The sequence below is a fragment of the Debaryomyces fabryi genome (assembly GCF_001447935.2).
Source record: "Debaryomyces fabryi strain CBS 789 chromosome Unknown contig00180, whole genome shotgun sequence".
NCBI classification, from domain to species: domain Eukaryota; kingdom Fungi; phylum Ascomycota; class Pichiomycetes; order Serinales; family Debaryomycetaceae; genus Debaryomyces; species Debaryomyces fabryi.
In genome coordinates, this window is record NW_015385606.1 from 1 (window position 1) to 18,543 (window position 18,543).

Sequence of the window (18,543 nt, forward strand, 5' to 3'; positions counted from 1 at the left end):
TCCATACTTTCATTCGAATTATTTCTTATCTTCTGAAGAAGCCAGATTCAAAAGCTTACAATCCGCCAATCATATATTGAATTTTTCCAAAAAATTACCACAATGTTTTAATAATAATGAACATATTTACGAACTTTGTGGCCCACAGTATGCATTCGCCATTTGGGTCACCGCAAGATTAATTTTGGTCAATGCTATAAATTATGGTAATAAGATGCCGCAGGAGTTGGATTATTTGATTAATATACTATCTAACATTGGTGGAATATGGGAAAGTTCGATGAAATATTCAGAAATTTTGAACTTTTTGAAAATGGATGAATTTGAGTCTACTGTGAATGATTTAAATTTTATGAGACTGAATGAAATATCACAGGAAACGTCACAAGTCTTGAATAAGTATGAGGAGAAAATCAATGACGATGACAATGATGATGACGATGATGACGACGATGACGAAGAAAGTGATCCTAATAGCCTATCAAAGGGTCAGCATCTTTCAAAGAGTGCGAGGATAATATCAGACATGAGGCTTAATGCTTACATTGTGGACGTTATACTATCGAAAAAAATTGAGGAGTTTAAGCAAAATGAGAGCAAAATCTCAACTAATTCACCTAATAATCAAAACGACTTCTCAAATATATTTGAGTGGTTTAAATTACCTATTGCTCACGAATTTAACGTTCCCTTTATGGATAATAATGGAAAAGATACATTGTAGATGCATCTTAACAACCCATATAATAATATCCACTGACCAGCAAGTCTAACGAAATATATTTCTCCATCGCTGAAATAGTTCCATGTAGTAGTTTAGCAATTTTATAAGGGGGTAAATACCTAATCATACTATAAAGAAATTTAAGGCTTAGCGACAATTCACCAAAAATTACACCACGATTTTACACTTTGAAATATGCTTTTGATTTAAAACATGATATAATTTAGCAAGTGTATTGTATATTGTTCACCATATTCATAGAGTCTCTAATAGAACCACTGTATATAATTATCAAGCTTCAATATGTTCAGCTGTAGGACCCTTTTGTTCGTCAATTTCACTGACTTTTATTTGCGTATCCGAAATAAAATTTCTAAACTTCCTAGCTGGAATATTTTTAATATACATTTCATCGATTTCATCAAACGATCTGTTTGCAGTTTCTGGTAACCAAAAGTAAAAGCAGAATATACTAACAAAGCAGCAGGCGGCAAAGATGAAATTAATCTTAGATCCCATATTAGCTTGATCTGGATTGAACATAAAGGGCAAAATAAATTGCCACATGCACTGCAAACCATTATTTACAGCCAATCCTATTGAAATAGTCTTAACCCTTAGTTGAGAACTAGGATTTTCTGCAGTTATAACATAAGAAAGAGGACCAATGCTTGAATTATAAAAAAAGTTATACATAGTCATAAATGCAGATGCACCTGTTAAGTAGCTTTTCTCTTTGCTACAACCCAAGCCAGCTGTAATAATATTAAGTATAAATAAGGAAATCATTCCGTATAACATCACATGCCTTCTTCCAAATTTATCAAGGATAAACCAAGAAGTAATACACCCCAGAATAGACAAGGCTTGCTGACCAACACTTATTTGAAACGATTTTTGAGTATCGAATCCAGACAATTGAAAGAAATAAGTAGAATATGAACCAATATAGGCAACGCCACTCATAGGTTGCATAACAAAAGGTGATATTGCAATAAATGTCCTTTTTAAATTAATTCCTCTAAAACAATCTATGAAAGACGATGATATTGATGTATGTCTAGCTTCCTCGACAGTCTTTTTAACCAAAATTAATTGATGTTCTGCTAGTGCTTCCCCTTTGTACAACTTCCTTAAGTGGATAAGAGCCTTTTCGTCAGCATTCTTTAGCACAAAATAATACGGGGATTCTGGAATGAAGAAGAGCATGATGAAAGACGTTCCACTAAAAACCCATTGACTTAAAAATAAACTCCTATAAGCCATTCTATCAAGTCGTTCTGACGTTGAATTAGCAATCAAATAACAGACAAATGGCCCCAAAGATAATGATAGACTTACAGCTGCGACAGATATCCCTCTTAATGCCAAAGGGGTAATTTCGGCAACCAAAGATGTCGATACAGTTGCAATAATTCCAAGGGAGAGCGCATTCAAAAATTTCCCTGCAAAGAATACTTCAATTGTAGTCGAAACATACTCAAGTACAATAAACCCTATAGTGCTTCCAACCGCTATTAAAAGCGTGAGTTTCCTACCGATGGAATCCGCCATATACGAACCGATAAAGCCACCTATAACAATCGCTCCACTAGGGCCACCAGATATTGCTGATTGCCATTTACCATCTAAAACATAATCACCTTCAAAATAGTAACCAAAGTCTCTTCTAAATGTAGGAATAGAAACTACCATACCACCAGCCTGATTTTCATATCCAACCAAAATCATAACCCATAGCAATATCAAAATATAAACGCATGTTCTTGGATAAGCTTTAATAGCCTCGAATCTAGTAAAAGTATGCTCGATTGTTTGTTGAAGAATTGCAGTTTCTTCCACGAATTGAGTTAATTCGTGATCATCTTTCTCTTCAGAGATCCTTGGAGATTGTTTTATCATAATCTTTTTTCTGTTTGACCATATTCGGTAGATTCTATCACTCTAAGAATAACGGAGGTTATTTATACTAACAGAATCTATGAACAAAATAAAATATGGTCCATGCTTATTTTCAAATAATATTCTTGCCTAGTATTATTCCTGTAAATTTGGGGCAGAACAGCTAACTCTCGGATCAATTCCTAAACAGTCGAAATTATTTGTATTTTACCGCCCCGCAATTTTTGAAAGAAATTTTATTTATATAATATATATATAAATATATAAATATTAAGGAATGATTTCCTGAGCTAAATAATCGCTCTTTTTGATAGATATGTCTCAGGATGAATGTTATAAGATGTGGTCTTCTGAGAGACTCGCGTTCTTCTTGCTTGTAAGAGGATGCACATTTCCTAATGGATTATCTAGAGAAGAGTTAGAAGATTTGGTGAAAGAAAAGGCTAATGTTCCAATTCTTAAAGTGCCAATAAATGAAACAACAATTAGACAATTAATTCCGGATCATTTGATTTCCTGGTTGTTTGCGAGAGATTATATTGTAACTCCAAAGGCCAAACCGATGCTTATGGTACCGGAAGACAATGCTATACCTAATTATAAAGAGTTCTTAAGAGTTGCCAACAACGATTATAAAGATAAAATACTACTTATGGATGAAGCTAGTGTTTTAGAAGCAGAGTTACAATTAGCTAAGATTTTACAGACTAAATATGCATTTTTGACTCAACCGACTGAAGATTGGAATTTCATGGAGCATCGCTACCGTAATGCAGACTTAGATATCATTCTAGAATTATTCGGATTCTATGATAAATATCCCATGATGAAAAATAAGGGATTGCAAAGTAAACAAGTCTTGGCCAAGACAAGTGTAGACTTTTTTGCTACTGGAAGTTTATAGATTTAATATTAGATATAGTAATGCAGATTGTAATCTACTCCATACATGAACAGGGCTTTTGTAATTTATTTAGTACCACCTTTATTTTAACATTGACGATAATGGAATACAACCTAATCAGATATTTGTTCGGATACGTTTCTTTAAAAAGCTTGTCGTATTTTTCACCCCTCCCCCGCAATGGCAATGGAAGAAAGATCGCACGAATTCTTTGTCCTTAATTTTACGATCCATAATCTACTTTTGTATAAATTGTACAACAATTTAAGTAAATATATGCAATCATGACAAATAGCATTATATTAAAGGATTATGGTTTCATTTTCTGAATCTGTATTCAATGCAACGCCAAATAATGGTAGCTGGAATGAGTATAAATTTTCTCCAAATCAAAGAATTGTTTACGGCAAAGAAATTTATAAACATGAAGGAACAATTCACGAAGCTGAAAACTTATTGAAGGCTGATTCTAAGGAAACTTCAATCCTATACCAGGATAGCTTGGTAACTATTGATTTTGGCTTTAACATTTGTGGTTTAGTCAGTATTGAGTTTGGTGACTCTACCAGCGATCAGGAATTGAATTTGTCATATTCAGAATCAAAACTATTTATTAACAAGTATACGAGTGATAGAAGTATGGATTTTTTCATTGAAGATGGAGTTCATTGTATTTTGGCTAGAAAGGGTGTGTTTAAAACACCTTGGGTTAAACAGAGAGGTGCTTTTAGATATTTGACTATATGGACTGAAAAGGCAGGATCCATTGAAATAAAAAACATTAATACATATATGACATGTATGCCAAGTTTAAAAGATGATTTATCTAACTACAGCGGATACTTTTATTCCAATGATGATTTTGTCAATACTATTTGGTATGCCGGAGCATATACTATTCAATTATCTACCATGCCCTCAAACTCAGGCCGTAGACATGATGCGGTTATGAGCAATAAGAGCTGGTTTAACGATGCTGTTGCTTCTTTTGGAGAAGAGTTTTTGGCCGATGGCGCAAGGAGAGACAGAAGCATTTGGTCCGGTGATCGTTCTATTTCAATCTTGACTGAATTCATCACTTTCAACTCAGATTCAACTATCAGTGGCTCTGAATGGATGCTCAAGGAACAATTAAAGAACGGCCAGTATCCATATGCATGTAGTCCAATTTCCACGTACGGATCAGACCTGTATCATTTATGGACCTTGGTTTCATTGTATCAGAACCACAAGCTATCTGGATGTTCGCTTGAATGGGTCAAGAAATATTGGCCCAATTGGAAAAAGGCCGTTGATTTTTCCTTGCAAAAAGTCGATGATACTGGTACTTTATGTGTAAGTGAGCCATTAGACTGGGGAAGAAACCCGTTAAAGGGACACGTCTTAAGTGTAAATTGTATTCTTTATTATGTATTGATGAAGGGTTCCGAATTAGCTATATCTCTAAATGATATTGAAACTCAAATCCAATATACTGATAGAGCTAATTCATTGAAAAAATCAATTAATGAATATTTGTGGGACGAAAATGAAGGACTATTTCACGACTACGAGGGATCTGAGATTCATTCTCAAGACGGTAACACAATTGCTATTTGGTTTGACGTTGCAAGTAATGAAAAGAAAAAGTTAATATCCGATAATTTGACCAAAAGATGGACGAGATATGGAGCCGTTGCACCAGAATCTCCGGGTATGATATCACCTTTTATTTCGTCAATTGAACTATTTGCCCATACTTTAGTGGGTCATGCTGAAAGATCTTTTGAGTTGTTCAAGACTATGTGGGGATATATTTGGAATTCTCCATACAGCGTGCAATCATCCTTAATTGAAGGGTACTATCATGATGGTTCTTGCAAGTATCCCTTTACCTTATATGACCCGTCTTATATCTCCCACTGCCATCCATGGGCGTCAGGACCGACCATCTTCTACTCATTCTATCATGTGGGTTTGCAATTTGTCACTCCCGACCACTTGCAGTGGGAGTTTATTCCTAGAGGTATATTTTCGGAAGGAAGTTTAGAGTTTGCGCAAACTGGTTACACTTCTAAGTCTGTGGGCTTCATATCTGCTGGCTGGAAAAAATTAACTTCCAATGTCTTGGAATTGGCTATTTTGGCACCAAGAGGGTCAACTGGGACCATTGGAGTTCCAAATGATAAAGAATTATTAATATTAGAATTAAACAATATCGAAATTGATATTTCGAAATACAAGAAAAATGAAGAGCATATTTTAGTTTCCAATATCAATGAGGGGGAAAATACCCTAATAGTTACCTACAAACAATAATAGATAAATAGATTCAAATTATTTCAAAAAAAATTTTCTGAATACTCTTCATTGAATTTTGTAGAAAATCTCCGACCTCTTTTTAATGAAATCAATATATATTGAATACAGACATAAAAATCTGTAATTCTAATTTGGTTCAAATTAGAATCGTGGCTATTTCTTTTTTATCTTTAAACATTAATTCATACAAACTCGGAACTGTATGGATGTTTTGCCATCACGTTGCTTGTATTATGTCCTCATTAATTATCCTTGACAACTTTATTTCAATATACCATTCACAAAACTTAAACGAACTTTTGATTAGCTGGTATTAAGAAGCATTTATAGTTTTCTATTAGAACTAATATCATTTTGCGTTCTCAAGGCTACCATTTCTTGTAGAAATTCAAGCTGATTCTTTTGGCATTATACTGTTTCTCGGCTACCATCACCCAAAATCGTTTGTTCTTTTCGCCATCGAAAATAATAAATATCCTAATTACGGAATATGTAATTTCATTGAGTCCCACCAGATTCGCAATTGCATAAAGTTTCAGCTTTGAAGTTTGAGAAGTAATAGTGCAAAATATTATGCGACTTGATGATTGCAACCACTTGAATTAGGAAACTGCGAACATCAAATATCCGAAAATCATATAGCTAATTTGACGTACCGAGAAAAAAGAGATGCTAATATAAAACTGTCATTTTCAATAGAAAACTCGACAAAAAATTATTGACATTATCAAACTTAAATTTCGGTTACGCAAAATAAGGTGGCCAGTCCCCTCTATCTCCATCGTGCAAATAAAAAATGGTCTTACGTTCTAGTATTAAAATATGCGGGTTCACTGCAGTAAAGTATCAATGACCGACCGATCAATTCGGGTCATTAAAGTGTCGAAAAAATATAAGAGACTCAAGTTCTGGTCAATAATTGTCAGGCTATCAATTTTTTTCATTAATTACTATGAGTATATCATTTCCACCACGTCCAGGTATCTATACCCCTATTCCAACCTTTTTAAAAAGATTTAGTAACTATTGATTTTATCAGTCAAGTTAAGCATGCCAAATTCTTGAAGGATAGTGGAATAAGTGGATTAGTTGTAATGGGGTCCACTGGAGAAAATTCACATTTGACTCGCCAGGAACGATTTTCCATTATTTCAACAATCCATAAAGAGTTGCCTGGTTTCACTTTAATTGGCGGTATCGCACAAAACAGCGTGGAGGATACCTTAGACGAAATCGAATCTGTCAAAACTGCTGGGGCAAAATATGCGGTTGTATTACCTAGCAATTACTTCGGTGCTTCTATTAAACAAGGTGGAATCTTCGATTGGTATACAGAAGTTGCAAATAAGTCGTCTTTGCCAATACTAATATATGTATATCCCGGAGTCTCTAATAATATTTTTATTGATCCCAGAACTATCAAGAAATTGTCTTACAATCCAAATATTGTAGGTACTAAAATTTCATACGGAGATGTATCCCACCATACCCTAATTGGTTTAGATAGTGACATTGCTAAAAATAATTTCAATTGTTTTACTGGTTTAGGTCAGATCTTGCTCCCTGCTTTAGTTGTTGGCTTTAAAGGGACAATTGATGCTTTGAGTGGGGCTACGCCAAAGATTTATATTGAAATTTTAAAGTTATTCAACAAAGGAGAATACGAAAAAGCTTCCCATTTGCAACTCATTGCCACTAGAGGAGAAGAATTGGTCGTGAAATTCGGTGTGATTGGCATTAAAAAGGCTATTTTAACAGCCACTGGAATAGGTGAGACACATTTGGGTCGTGTTCCACTAAATCAAGATCTTTCCGAGGGAGAATGGAATGAATACAGTGACTACCTTTCGGAACTAATTAACATAGAAAAGACCTTATAATGATTATATATATGTTCAATTGTATTTCAAAATATCCATGCGAGGTTACTTGCACTAACTTAATAAGAATCTTTCAGTATATTCTCATCTATTTTTCGAAGATATCGAACACTGCTTCACGCGAATATGGTAAAACGCCTAGTTCAAACTAAATAGTAAATTAGAAATAAAATATGGTGTCCAGTAGAGTTTATTGTGCAATTTGTATTAAAGAAACCTAATATTTAATAAGGAACATTTAACCGACTTTCTTTCGTGCAAAAAAATCAATGTTTATAATAATTCCATTTGCTCTAAATTATTTAAAGGGTTAAAATTTTCGAAAAGTAGAATCTCTTTTCACCTTTATCTAATATGCCTTCAACAAAATATAAAATTATAGATTCGCACGTTCACTTATTTGCAAAAGAAAACTTAAAGTTATTGAAATGGGACGAAACTCATCCCTTACATTCTGATTACCGTTTAGATGAATATCTAAAATATTCAGTATGCGAAAGGTTTCAAATTGAAGGATTGGTTTTCATTGAAACTGACCCAATTGCTGATTTATCAAAAGGTCTTGAAGGGTGTGAATATCCTATTCAAGAATATCTTTATGTAGCAAGAAATGTTACCGGAAACTTACATCCAGGTGAAGGAGAAGCTTCAGAGTTAAAACAAAAATTTATTAAAGCAATTGTACCGTGGGCACCGATGCCTTTGGGAAAGAGCCTGCTAAGAGCTTATGTTGAAATACTTAAGAATAGATCTCTGGTTGTTGAATTCAACTTGGTAAAAGGATTCCGCTATTTGCTTCAGGATAAGCCCCCAAATACGATGCTACAAAAGGATTTTGTTCAATCTTTGAAATGGTTGGATGAAAATAATTTTATATTTGACTGGGGTATAGATTTGAGGTGTGGTGGCTTATGGCAATTTGAAGAAACCATTGATGTTCTCAAGCAAGTTCCCAATTTAAAGTATATTATCAACCATTTAACAAAACCCAACTTGGCAGTTCACCCAACCGAAGTTGAAGAAAATGATGAGTTTCTTCAATGGAAAGACTATATGAAACAAATCTATACTAATTCCCCAAACTCATATATGAAATTATCGGGAGGTTTTTCAGAGATGCCGCTTGAAATAATCAAAAATAAAGATAAATGTGTCGAATACATTTATCCTTGGTTTAAAGTTTGTTTTGATCTTTGGAATGTAGATAGAACAATATGGGCAAGTAATTGGCCAGTCTGCTCTCTCACTGGCGGTGAAAACTTGACATCAAATTGGTTTGAAATTACTGAAATGCTATTTGATAAAATTGAATTAGATGAAGAATCAAGGAAGAAAATATATAGCACTAACTATTTGAAGGCTTATAATCTAAACTAAAACTATATATCAAGTGATTATTGTAGATTTACAAATAAGCCCCCATCAACTAATAATTGTGCCCCATTAACATACTTTGAAAGGTCACTTGCTAAGAAGACTGCAGGTCCTGCCAAATCTTCAGGTTGACCTAGTCTTGCCAAGGGGATACGTTTTTCCATATATTTCTTCTTTTCTTCATTGCTTAGATCTTCATCATTTAATGCTGTTTTGATGGTTCCAGGTAAAAGAGCATTACATCTTATACCATATGGTCCTAATGCACAAGCAGTAGATTGAATAATAGACAATATGCCCGCTTTCGTTGGAGTATAATGTGCTTGGTATGCGCCTCCAACTAAAGCTGAAATACTACTGATTCCAATAATACTGCCTCCCTTTCCTTGCCTCTTCATTTGTTTAGCAGCTGCCTGGATTGCGAAAAAGGCTCCATTAAGATTTATGTCAATCGTTTTGTAATACAATTCAGGTTCAATTTCCGTAAATTCCTTGAATTCACATATACCAGCGTTTGAAACAAAAACACTGACTTCATGAAATTTCTCAACTGCTTTGATAATCAAATTTTCACAGTTTTCTGGTTTTGATATATCTCCAACTACTCCTAAAAATTTATCTTCACCAATTTCCTCTCTTAAGGATTTGACAAGCTCTGTTTGACTTGGTAGATGATTAACAACAACATTGGCTCCATTTTTTGCCATTTCAATCGCAATAGCACGACCAATTCCTGTCACTCCACCGGTTATAGCTACTGTCTTGCCATCTAATAAGCTAGCCATGATTAATGTTATTTGACGGAATAGTAGAAGGCGAAATAATTCTTTATTATAGTCAGTACATAAAATGCTCCCCCAGTTTATGCGTTCGAAATTCGGATCATTTCCTAAATTGGAAAGGAATCTCTTATGCTACACCTCGAATATTAGTTCAATCATGATTTCTTGAATTCTAAAGTTGTGTCGAATATTCTAGACTAATTGCATAAATTAATATATAGCTTACTATTTATTTGGCTGTTCCATTAGTCTTGCCATTGGAGTATCCATTTGTATAGCCATTAGCATGACCGTTCGTCAATTTTAAAGGTTTTTCTGGCGAAGGGGATAATAAGAAGTCAGCATCTATCAATTCAACTTTTGGATTTAAAGTCAAACCAAAACCAGGCTTATCAAATGTTGAAACATGAAGATAACCCTTTACAGGAACCGGTTCGTCAGTAAATAATCCACCAAACACTGGCAAAACAGAAGTAGAGTCAGGAGAGTTTGCCAAATATTCCTGGAATGGTGTATTTTGTTGAGAAACAACAAAATGATACGAGTATGGACCAGATGCATGTGGTACAACTGGAATATCATATGCAGCAGCTTGGGCAGCGATTTTAAGAATTTCAGTCAATCCCCCAACCCACATAACGTCAGGTTGCAAAATATCAATATTGCGACCTTCAATTAACTTTCTAAAGCCATATCTAGTATATTCGTGTTCGCCAGTGGTCCACTTGATTCTAGGAAAAGCTCTCTTCAATTGCGCAAAACCTTCAATATCATCTGGATGTAATACTTCCTCGAACCAGTTAATATTCAAATCTTCCGTAGCCTTGGCTAAATCAATTGCATAAGAAACGGTCAAAGACATATAACAGTCAACCATCAATGGAAAATCGGGGCCGACCTTTTCACGATGATCTCTCAAGAATTTAACGTTCTTTTGTAAACCTTTATGACCTTCATCAGGCCCATATGGTAAAGCAACCTTACCGCCCCAGAATCCCATTTCTTTTGCAGCTTCTGGTTTCGAACCAGTACAATAAAATTCTAATTTCTCCCTAGTGGCTCCTCCGATTAACTTATAAACCGGCTCATTTCTAATTTTGCCCATTAAATCCCAAAGAGCTAAGTCGATAACACTAATGACGGCAATTGTAATACCTTTACGGCCATAAAACATAGAAGCCCTAAACATCTTATCCCACAAAATGTTAATATCTCTTGGATCAGCTCCTTCTAAAAATCTTAAAAAGTGATTTTGAACGATCCAGCATGCTGGTGGTCCACCAAAACCTGTAGCAAATCCACGAGTACCATCGGTGGCCTCAATTTCTACACAAAATGAACCTAAGACATTAATACCCCAACTAACTCTTGAAGAGCGGTACTCAGGAAACTTAGACATGGGATTTGATATAGAATTGTCAATCAACCAATGCCCTCTCTCAACATTGTGGTAATCACCACCAATTCCCTTTCCATTTAAAATGTAAGTCTTGACAGACTTGATTTTTGGAAATTCTCTAACAGACATATTTATAAATTATTCTTTTCTTATACTTCTTCAATTTTGTTATCATTATAAAGTAGAGCTTCTGGAAAGGTTGTTGTACGATATAAATAGTCAAAATTGTTTGATGGCTCCCCCACAAAAATAATTGTTCGTATGATTATTCTTCCGGGTATAACCCACCAAAATTGTCATTTAGTATTCATAGTTCCTTCTCATATACCATATATAGTGGGTGCAAATTATATTTCGTAATCGATTATTCCTTTATTAACTCGCTCACATTTAATTGTCAAAATTCAGTACTCTTCATTTCAGATTAGGATTAGGCGTCGTATTAATATTAATGCGATTATACAAACACACAATTCTATGAATTCCACTCGAGTTAATACTGTTGACATTTGTTCCTTTGAAATTAAAGTCATTATTAGGAACATCATGTAAATAATATAGTAATAACATGTACGTAAATAACGTTTTCCGATCAGTCCTATCCAAAGTAATTTTTTTTTCTTGTTATCAATTAATGAGTTCTTGTCTATCATTGCTTGTTTATTCTTTCAGGCAAACATATAAAACAGTACTTACAATTTTTCCAAACTACATCTTGACATAAATTAATCTAAATAACTTTGGTTTATCTCTATTTACTGCTGTTATTTAATTCAACCATAAAGTCTTGCTTTAAAGATGTCTGATCCAATCCAGCTTCTTTCAATTTCTTAAGTGAAAAACCAACATGTTCAGCAATCCCTAAATGAGTAAACGCAAATGCAATATTGGCCTAGATACTTGGAAATTCTTCATTAAAATGTTCTTATACTTGTCATTAGATTTTATTTCCGTTAAAAAAGATCCCCAAATTTTCTATCTGAGACCTTTATATACCTTAAGTAAATTCATCAAACGATCTTTCTACAGTTTCAAAAGCAGATATCTAATAAAGCGACAGATGGTGGAGCTAAATCTTATCTTGATTATCTTTCTTGCATGATAGGAATTGAACATAGAGAGCAGAAAGATTTACCACATATACTGTAAACCGTTACACGAGGCTAATCTAATCTAATTGAGGTTGCTTTCACCAAGAAAGTTATAACTTCTTTTACAGGTTAAATCATTTGTTAACAATATGAATACTCATACTTTAGTAAATTTTATTGAAAACTGAAAAATCAGCTAGACTTGAAATTTTTCATATCAAGAGAAAATCCTCTTGCATTTACATGCAAGCAGTTGTGATGGTGTACATAGTGCTATTATACTTGCATGCTAATACTTCTGAGAGGAGCCCTTAATAGATCTAGTAAACTATCTTCCCAAATAGGTCTCCTTTATTCTGGCTTTGACTATTCTGTTAATTCTTAGTCTATGACATCTTACAAAAATTTGTTCTGTTGCAAATCTTAGGGTAATGCAATGCTATGTGCAGTGGTCTCAGTAACATTTATTATTTATCTCAGTTGTGCGATTGTTTCCAATTTATGTTTACGATTATGACAGGGTTCCATTGCAGCAAATTTTCGTGCAACACGTATTATCGGCCGAAAGTAGCGCACTTAAACATCTGGGGTAGGCACCTTAATCGGATTAATTAGCCCGAGAAATGACAGGTCCCATCTTTGACGATATATAAGCGGCTTAGGCACAATGGAACATAAAGACACTGCAGAAGTTGTGAGCTTTGAAGCTTACTGCAATTTTCTAATAAGGAAAGGGACGTATGTTGTAACTTCGTATTGTATTAATAACATATTTTTAGTCCAAGTTTTGTTGTGTACTTCTATAATAAACTTTCCTCTCCACAAAATGGCTTACAATTATCTTTCATATTAGGCGGATTATTACCTCTCCTCATTTTAAAGCATCTATTTTGAACGTTGATCCGATATATACTATATACTGTCTTTGAGGGTACAAGTGAAACCAAATCTTATTTAAATGGATATTTCGTTGCTAAAAAAATGCAAATGAGGTTTGGTTTATATTATTGCACTCAAATTAAACAGTTTTATTATATTTTGAAATGGGTTATCACGATAAATTAGTGGGACCTGCAATAAGGTTTAACAAATATTTGGATAAGTTTCCAAAAGTATACAATGTTGTGTTCATTGGAATTGTATCTTGTATATCAGGTATGATGTTTGGATTTGACATTGCTTCAATGTCCTGCTTTATAGGTACAGATCAGTATGGGAATTATTTCAACCATCCAAATTCTAATTTGCAAGGAATTATTACATCTTCTATGGCATTAGGATCCTTTTTCGGGTGCTTTGCATCTGGAATGGTTTCTGAGCCATTTGGAAGACGTGCAGCCTTGTTTTTTTGTTCATTCTTTTGGATGGTTGGTGCAGCTGTTCAGTCATCTTCTCAGAATGTGGCACAATTGATATGTGGTCGTTTAATTTCTGGTTTTGGTATTGGATTCGGTTCATCAGTGGCACCAGTCTACGGTTCTGAATTAGCACCTCGTAAAATTAGAGGTCTTATTGGATGTTTATTCCAATTTTCTGTCACAGTAGGGATTATGGTTATGTTTTATATTTGCTTTGGATGTTCACAGATTGAAGGGACCGCTTCGTTCCGTCTTGCGTGGGGAATACAGATAATTCCAGGATTATTATTATTCTTCGGTTTATTTTTCCTTCCTGAATCTCCAAGATGGTGGGCAAAACAAGGTAACTGGGAAGCATGTGAATTTATAGTTGCAAACATTCACGCAAATGGAAATCATGAAGACCCAGATGTGCTAGTGGAAATCTCAGAAATAAAGGAGCAAATAATGTTGGACGAGAATGTTAACCGTTTCAGATATATCGATCTTTTCAGAAAAAAATATATCAATCGTACAATTACAGCCGTTTTTGCTCAGATTTGGCAACAATTAACAGGAATGAATACCTTGATGTATTATATCGTGTATGTATTCGATATGGCAGGTTACTCAGGTAACACTAATTTGATTGCCAGTTCAATCCAGTATGTTCTTAACGTGGTAATGACGCTTCCCGCATTCTATTTAGTAGATAAATTTGGAAGAAGACCTGTTTTATTGATTGGGGCTGTATTTATGTTTATTTTTCAATGTTGTATTGGAGGACTTTTAGCCACATACTCCATACCACACGTTTTCGAAGGGAATTCTACTGTCAGGATAATAATTCCAAAAGAGAACGTAGCTGCAGCTAGAGGAGTAATCGCATGCTGCTATTTGTTTGTTTGTTCGTTTGCCCCTACTTGGGGAGTTGCTATTTGGGTATACTGTGCTGAAGTTTGGGGTGATAGTGCTTCCAGACAAAGAGGAGCTGCAGTTTCCACGGCTGCCGATTGGGCTCTAAATTTTGCTATTGGTATGTTTACTCCATCTGCTTTTAAAAACATTACTTGGAAAACTTATTTTGTATTTGCAACTTTCTGTGGTTGTATGTTCCTTCATGTTCTCTTCTTTTTCCCAGAAACTAGAGGCAGGAGATTAGAAGAAATTGGACAGATTTGGGATGAACATGTTCCTGCTTGGAAAACTGCATCGTGGCAGCCTCGTATTCCATTGGTCTCTGATATTGAAGTTGGTCAAAAGCATGATATTGAAGAGCGTGAGAATTCAGGTTCGCATTCTGATGTAACGGAGGGAAAAGATAACACGACAATTGCTGAAAATCTGGTTTAATACTTTCTGCAAATGAGGTAGGTAGCCTATACAAAATACACATGGTTATTTTTAACCTTTCCCTAAATTGATCCCCGTATCGCATGAAAAGTATAAGATAATGCGTTAGGTAGATTATAATTAAGTAATAATATAAGAACATCCCTGGCTTATCCAGCTCAGCAAAGAATACGTATAGGGGTCGGTATTTTCCATGGCTGGTTTGATACTGCTTTATTACATAGTAATTTCTCATCTATACTAACTTGTCGGTTCAGTTTCCAAAATTAAAGGACTTAATCTTTCACCAGAGTGTCTGACTATCCCCTAACCAGACAAGAACCTTGTTACTACGACTCTCTTCAGGATAAACCTCATAATTTTGTCACCTTCAACATCTATACTCCTCTCTCGCAATTAAAATTTTCAACAGTTTCATATTTATTCAGATCCATTCTATCTCTCAAAACCAATTTAATTTCTGTGTAATTGTCTATTAAGCATCTGGTATAATTGCACGATAATTCCATGATATAATTCTATAGTTCAATTCTTATTAATCCTATGACAAAGATCTCTTTGATATTGACTTACGTCATTAACAAAGCCATTGAAATTGATGAACTTTATCGTTGTAAATTCAATGAAGTATGATGAAAACATGTAATTCTCGACGATCGCATACGTGTGCACGATGATATTTTTCTCTTCATAGCAATGAATGAATTCGATTGCTTGTTTATAGTTTATTAAGCTTATTAGGCAAGCATATAAGCTAACATCTACAATGATCTCTAAACTGTATCTTAAATAGACATAAATTAATCTAAATAACGTTTTGGTTTATCTCTATTTACTGATCTTCTTTAATTCAACCATAACGTCTTGCTTTAAAACTGTCTGGTCCAAACCAGCTTCTTTCAATTTCTTGAGTGAAAATCCAACATGTTCAGAAAAGCCTAAATGAGCAAAGGCAAAAGCAATATAGGCCCAAACATTTGCAGAATCTTCATTGTAAAAAGTTGATAGTTTAAGGTACCAAAGCGATCTGATGGCTTCGGAATACTCACCTTTGGAAAGTGCTTGCTCTATTTCTCCAAATGCAGTTGCTACTTCGTTTTGACGCCCATTAACAGTAGCCTTAGTAGCTGCTGCATCAAAAGAAGTGTCAAAAGAACAAGGTGCTTTCTTGTTAGGAGCTATTTTCTTACCTGCTGGCAAAGGATCAGGCCTAGCCTTAACTGGGCCTGGGACACCTTGATTTATTTGAGCTTTAAAACTTTCTGGAACAGTAGACATAGTAATATATTTCTTTAATAAATTGCACTTATTTTGTGAATTGAATGCTAATGAATTTGTAGGTAACTTATGATGGCGTCGTATTTTTCACTGAATTTTACTCGAAAAAATAGTTTTGTGTTCATAGAAGTATATTAAATCGATAGCGAACCATACTAAGGGGGAAAATGATGCACATTACTTATTTGTATTCCAGGTCGCTAGCATAGAAAGTACTTTATTGGTACACATTAAAGAAAGCCTAAATTTAATTTAGAATTAAAGAAGTATAATCAGACATATATTTATGGCTCACAAAATTTATGATATCAGGTTATATTTACCATATTTGTCCCATCCTACGATTATCTGCATAAGTATTAGTATTAAAAATTAATCCAAGTTGAGTTTAACTATAAATATTAATAAAATCAAAGAATCAAATAAAATTGCAAGTAATCTGATTAATAATCCAATTTAATCTATAAACGGACTTCGTAAAAATCAAATTATCTTGAACATAATCAAGACTGCATTTATAGATGAGCGAAATGAATGTTTGTGGACTAAGCATGGGTTGAAGAGAATCAAGCAATGTGGTCAGCAGCCGCTTTTTCTTCGGTAGATTCTGAACGAGACGAACGTTCAAAATGGTCCTGATCCATCTTTCCATGAATTTCATGATCTGAAACAATTGGTACATGTGGTTGCCATGATGCTGACTTCCAGGCTGGAATATGCTCGTCCCACATTTGACCAATTTCTTCCAATCTTTTACCCTTTGTTTCGGGGAAAATGAAGAAGACATGAAGGAACATACAGGCACAAAAAGTAGCAAAAATCATATATGTCTTCCAAGTAATAGTCTTGAAAGCGTGAGGTGTAAACATTGCAATTGCGAAATTGAAGATCCAATTAGCAGCAGTTGCAACACAAGCACCTCTCTGTCTTGAAGCACTATCACCCCAGACCTCGGCACAGTAAACCCAAATACCGACACCCCAAGTAGAAGCAAATGAGACAACAAACAAATAACAGCATGCAATAACCCCCTTAGCTGCAGGTGAATGATTTGATGGGATACTTATCCTAACTGTATCGTTAATAGCATCAGGTTCACTATAATTAGCTAATAACCCACCGATGGCAAATTGCCATGCCATCATGAATGCAGCACCAGTTAACAACACTGGTCTTCTACCTACCTTATCCATTAAATACAATGCTGGAATAGTCATTGCAAAATTGATACAATACTGGATAGAAGAAGCAACCAAATTTGCATCACCATGGTAACCTGCCATTTGAAAAACATATACAATATAATACATCAAAGTATTCATACCCGTTAATTGTTGCCAAACCTGAGCAAAAATTGCCGTAATAGTTCTGAGAAGGTATTTTTTTCTGAACAAGTCAAAGTAAGAAAAACTTTTAACTTTCTCCAAGGTCAGAATCTGATCTCTGATTTCTGCCATTTCAATCAAAACCTCGGGATCTTCTCTGTTACCTTTAGCTTGAATTTTTGACACAATATCCTCGGCTTCTTCCCAATAATTTTGCTTGGCTAACCATCTAGGTGATTCTGGAATAAAGAAACATCCAACAATCAAAATTAATCCTGGAATAATTTGCAAACCCCAAGCCGTTCTGAATGAGCCAACAGCTTGTATTTTACCCAATCCAAAACAAATATAGAACATGATCAAGATACCAAGAGTAACTGAAAGTTGGAAAAGACCACCAATTAAGCCTCTAATTTTCCTTGGTGCCAACTCTGAACCATACACAGGAGCAACAGATGAACCGAAACCAATTCCAAAACCAGAAATAAAACGACCAATGATTAATTGGGCCACATTTTGTGCTGAAGATTGAATAGCAGCTCCAACTGACCAAAAGAATCCACAGAGTAGCAACGAAGCCCTTCTTCCAAATGGCTCTGAACAGAAAGCCGATGTAAGAGAACCAAAAAATGACCCAAGCGACATTGCAGCAGTAATAAATCCTTGCATATCAGTTTTTGGTGAGTTAAAATAACGAAGGTAAGCGTCATTACTAAGAAATGCAGACATCGATGAAATATCGATACCAAACATCAACCCCGAAATACACGAAATAGAAGCAATGACATAAATATTATAAATGTTTGGAAGTTTATCTAAGAATAATCTTAACTTTAAAGCTGGTGCGACCAACTTGTCTTCATATCCCATCTTTTAATTCACTTTAATAAATT

At 34.6% G+C, this 18,543-nt stretch overlaps 11 protein-coding genes across 11 annotated transcripts; 6 read left to right on the forward strand and 5 right to left on the reverse strand.

Annotated features, from left to right (window-relative positions):
• Positions 1 to 214: 214 nt before the first annotated feature.
• On the forward strand, positions 215 to 724 carry AC631_05199 (uncharacterized protein; the record flags this gene model as incomplete). Its single annotated transcript, XM_015614028.1, has 1 exon — positions 215 to 724. One exon carries the CDS (start codon positions 215 to 217, stop codon positions 722 to 724), a length of 510 nt encoding a protein of 169 aa, XP_015465134.1.
• Positions 725 to 1,015: 291 nt separating this feature from the next.
• AC631_05200 (uncharacterized protein) lies at positions 1,016 to 2,626 on the reverse strand (the record flags this gene model as incomplete). The annotated part of the gene is made up of 1 exon (XM_015614029.1): positions 1,016 to 2,626. One exon carries the CDS (start codon positions 2,624 to 2,626, stop codon positions 1,016 to 1,018), a length of 1,611 nt encoding a protein of 536 aa, XP_015465135.1.
• A 316-nt stretch (positions 2,627 to 2,942) lies between these two features.
• AC631_05201 (uncharacterized protein) lies at positions 2,943 to 3,530 on the forward strand (the record flags this gene model as incomplete). The annotated part of the gene is made up of 1 exon (XM_015614030.1): positions 2,943 to 3,530. One exon carries the CDS (start codon positions 2,943 to 2,945, stop codon positions 3,528 to 3,530), a length of 588 nt encoding a protein of 195 aa, XP_015465136.1.
• Positions 3,531 to 3,842: 312 nt separating this feature from the next.
• Positions 3,843 to 5,828, forward strand: AC631_05202 (uncharacterized protein; the record flags this gene model as incomplete). The annotated part of the gene is made up of 1 exon (XM_015614031.1): positions 3,843 to 5,828. One exon carries the CDS (start codon positions 3,843 to 3,845, stop codon positions 5,826 to 5,828), a length of 1,986 nt encoding a protein of 661 aa, XP_015465137.1.
• Positions 5,829 to 6,925: 1,097 nt separating this feature from the next.
• Positions 6,926 to 7,711, forward strand: AC631_05203 (dihydrodipicolinate synthase family protein; the record flags this gene model as incomplete). Its single annotated transcript, XM_015614032.1, has 1 exon — positions 6,926 to 7,711. One exon carries the CDS (start codon positions 6,926 to 6,928, stop codon positions 7,709 to 7,711), a length of 786 nt encoding a protein of 261 aa, XP_015465138.1.
• Positions 7,712 to 8,065: 354 nt separating this feature from the next.
• AC631_05204 (amidohydrolase family protein) lies at positions 8,066 to 9,088 on the forward strand (the record flags this gene model as incomplete). Its single annotated transcript, XM_015614033.1, has 1 exon — positions 8,066 to 9,088. The coding sequence occupies one exon, from the start codon at positions 8,066 to 8,068 to the stop codon at positions 9,086 to 9,088; it is 1,023 nt and encodes a 340-aa protein (XP_015465139.1).
• A 17-nt stretch (positions 9,089 to 9,105) lies between these two features.
• On the reverse strand, positions 9,106 to 9,870 carry AC631_05205 (SDR family NAD(P)-dependent oxidoreductase; the record flags this gene model as incomplete). Its single annotated transcript, XM_015614034.1, has 1 exon — positions 9,106 to 9,870. One exon carries the CDS (start codon positions 9,868 to 9,870, stop codon positions 9,106 to 9,108), a length of 765 nt encoding a protein of 254 aa, XP_015465140.1.
• A 226-nt stretch (positions 9,871 to 10,096) lies between these two features.
• On the reverse strand, positions 10,097 to 11,395 carry AC631_05206 (L-rhamnonate dehydratase; the record flags this gene model as incomplete). Its single annotated transcript, XM_015614035.1, has 1 exon — positions 10,097 to 11,395. The coding sequence occupies one exon, from the start codon at positions 11,393 to 11,395 to the stop codon at positions 10,097 to 10,099; it is 1,299 nt and encodes a 432-aa protein (XP_015465141.1).
• A 2,005-nt stretch (positions 11,396 to 13,400) lies between these two features.
• AC631_05207 (sugar porter family MFS transporter) lies at positions 13,401 to 15,047 on the forward strand (the record flags this gene model as incomplete). Its single annotated transcript, XM_015614036.1, has 1 exon — positions 13,401 to 15,047. The coding sequence occupies one exon, from the start codon at positions 13,401 to 13,403 to the stop codon at positions 15,045 to 15,047; it is 1,647 nt and encodes a 548-aa protein (XP_015465142.1).
• Positions 15,048 to 15,875: 828 nt separating this feature from the next.
• AC631_05208 (uncharacterized protein) lies at positions 15,876 to 16,325 on the reverse strand (the record flags this gene model as incomplete). Its single annotated transcript, XM_015614037.1, has 1 exon — positions 15,876 to 16,325. The coding sequence occupies one exon, from the start codon at positions 16,323 to 16,325 to the stop codon at positions 15,876 to 15,878; it is 450 nt and encodes a 149-aa protein (XP_015465143.1).
• Positions 16,326 to 16,891: 566 nt separating this feature from the next.
• On the reverse strand, positions 16,892 to 18,520 carry AC631_05209 (sugar porter family MFS transporter; the record flags this gene model as incomplete). The annotated part of the gene is made up of 1 exon (XM_015614038.1): positions 16,892 to 18,520. One exon carries the CDS (start codon positions 18,518 to 18,520, stop codon positions 16,892 to 16,894), a length of 1,629 nt encoding a protein of 542 aa, XP_015465144.1.
• Between the last annotated feature and the right edge of the window lie 23 nt (positions 18,521 to 18,543).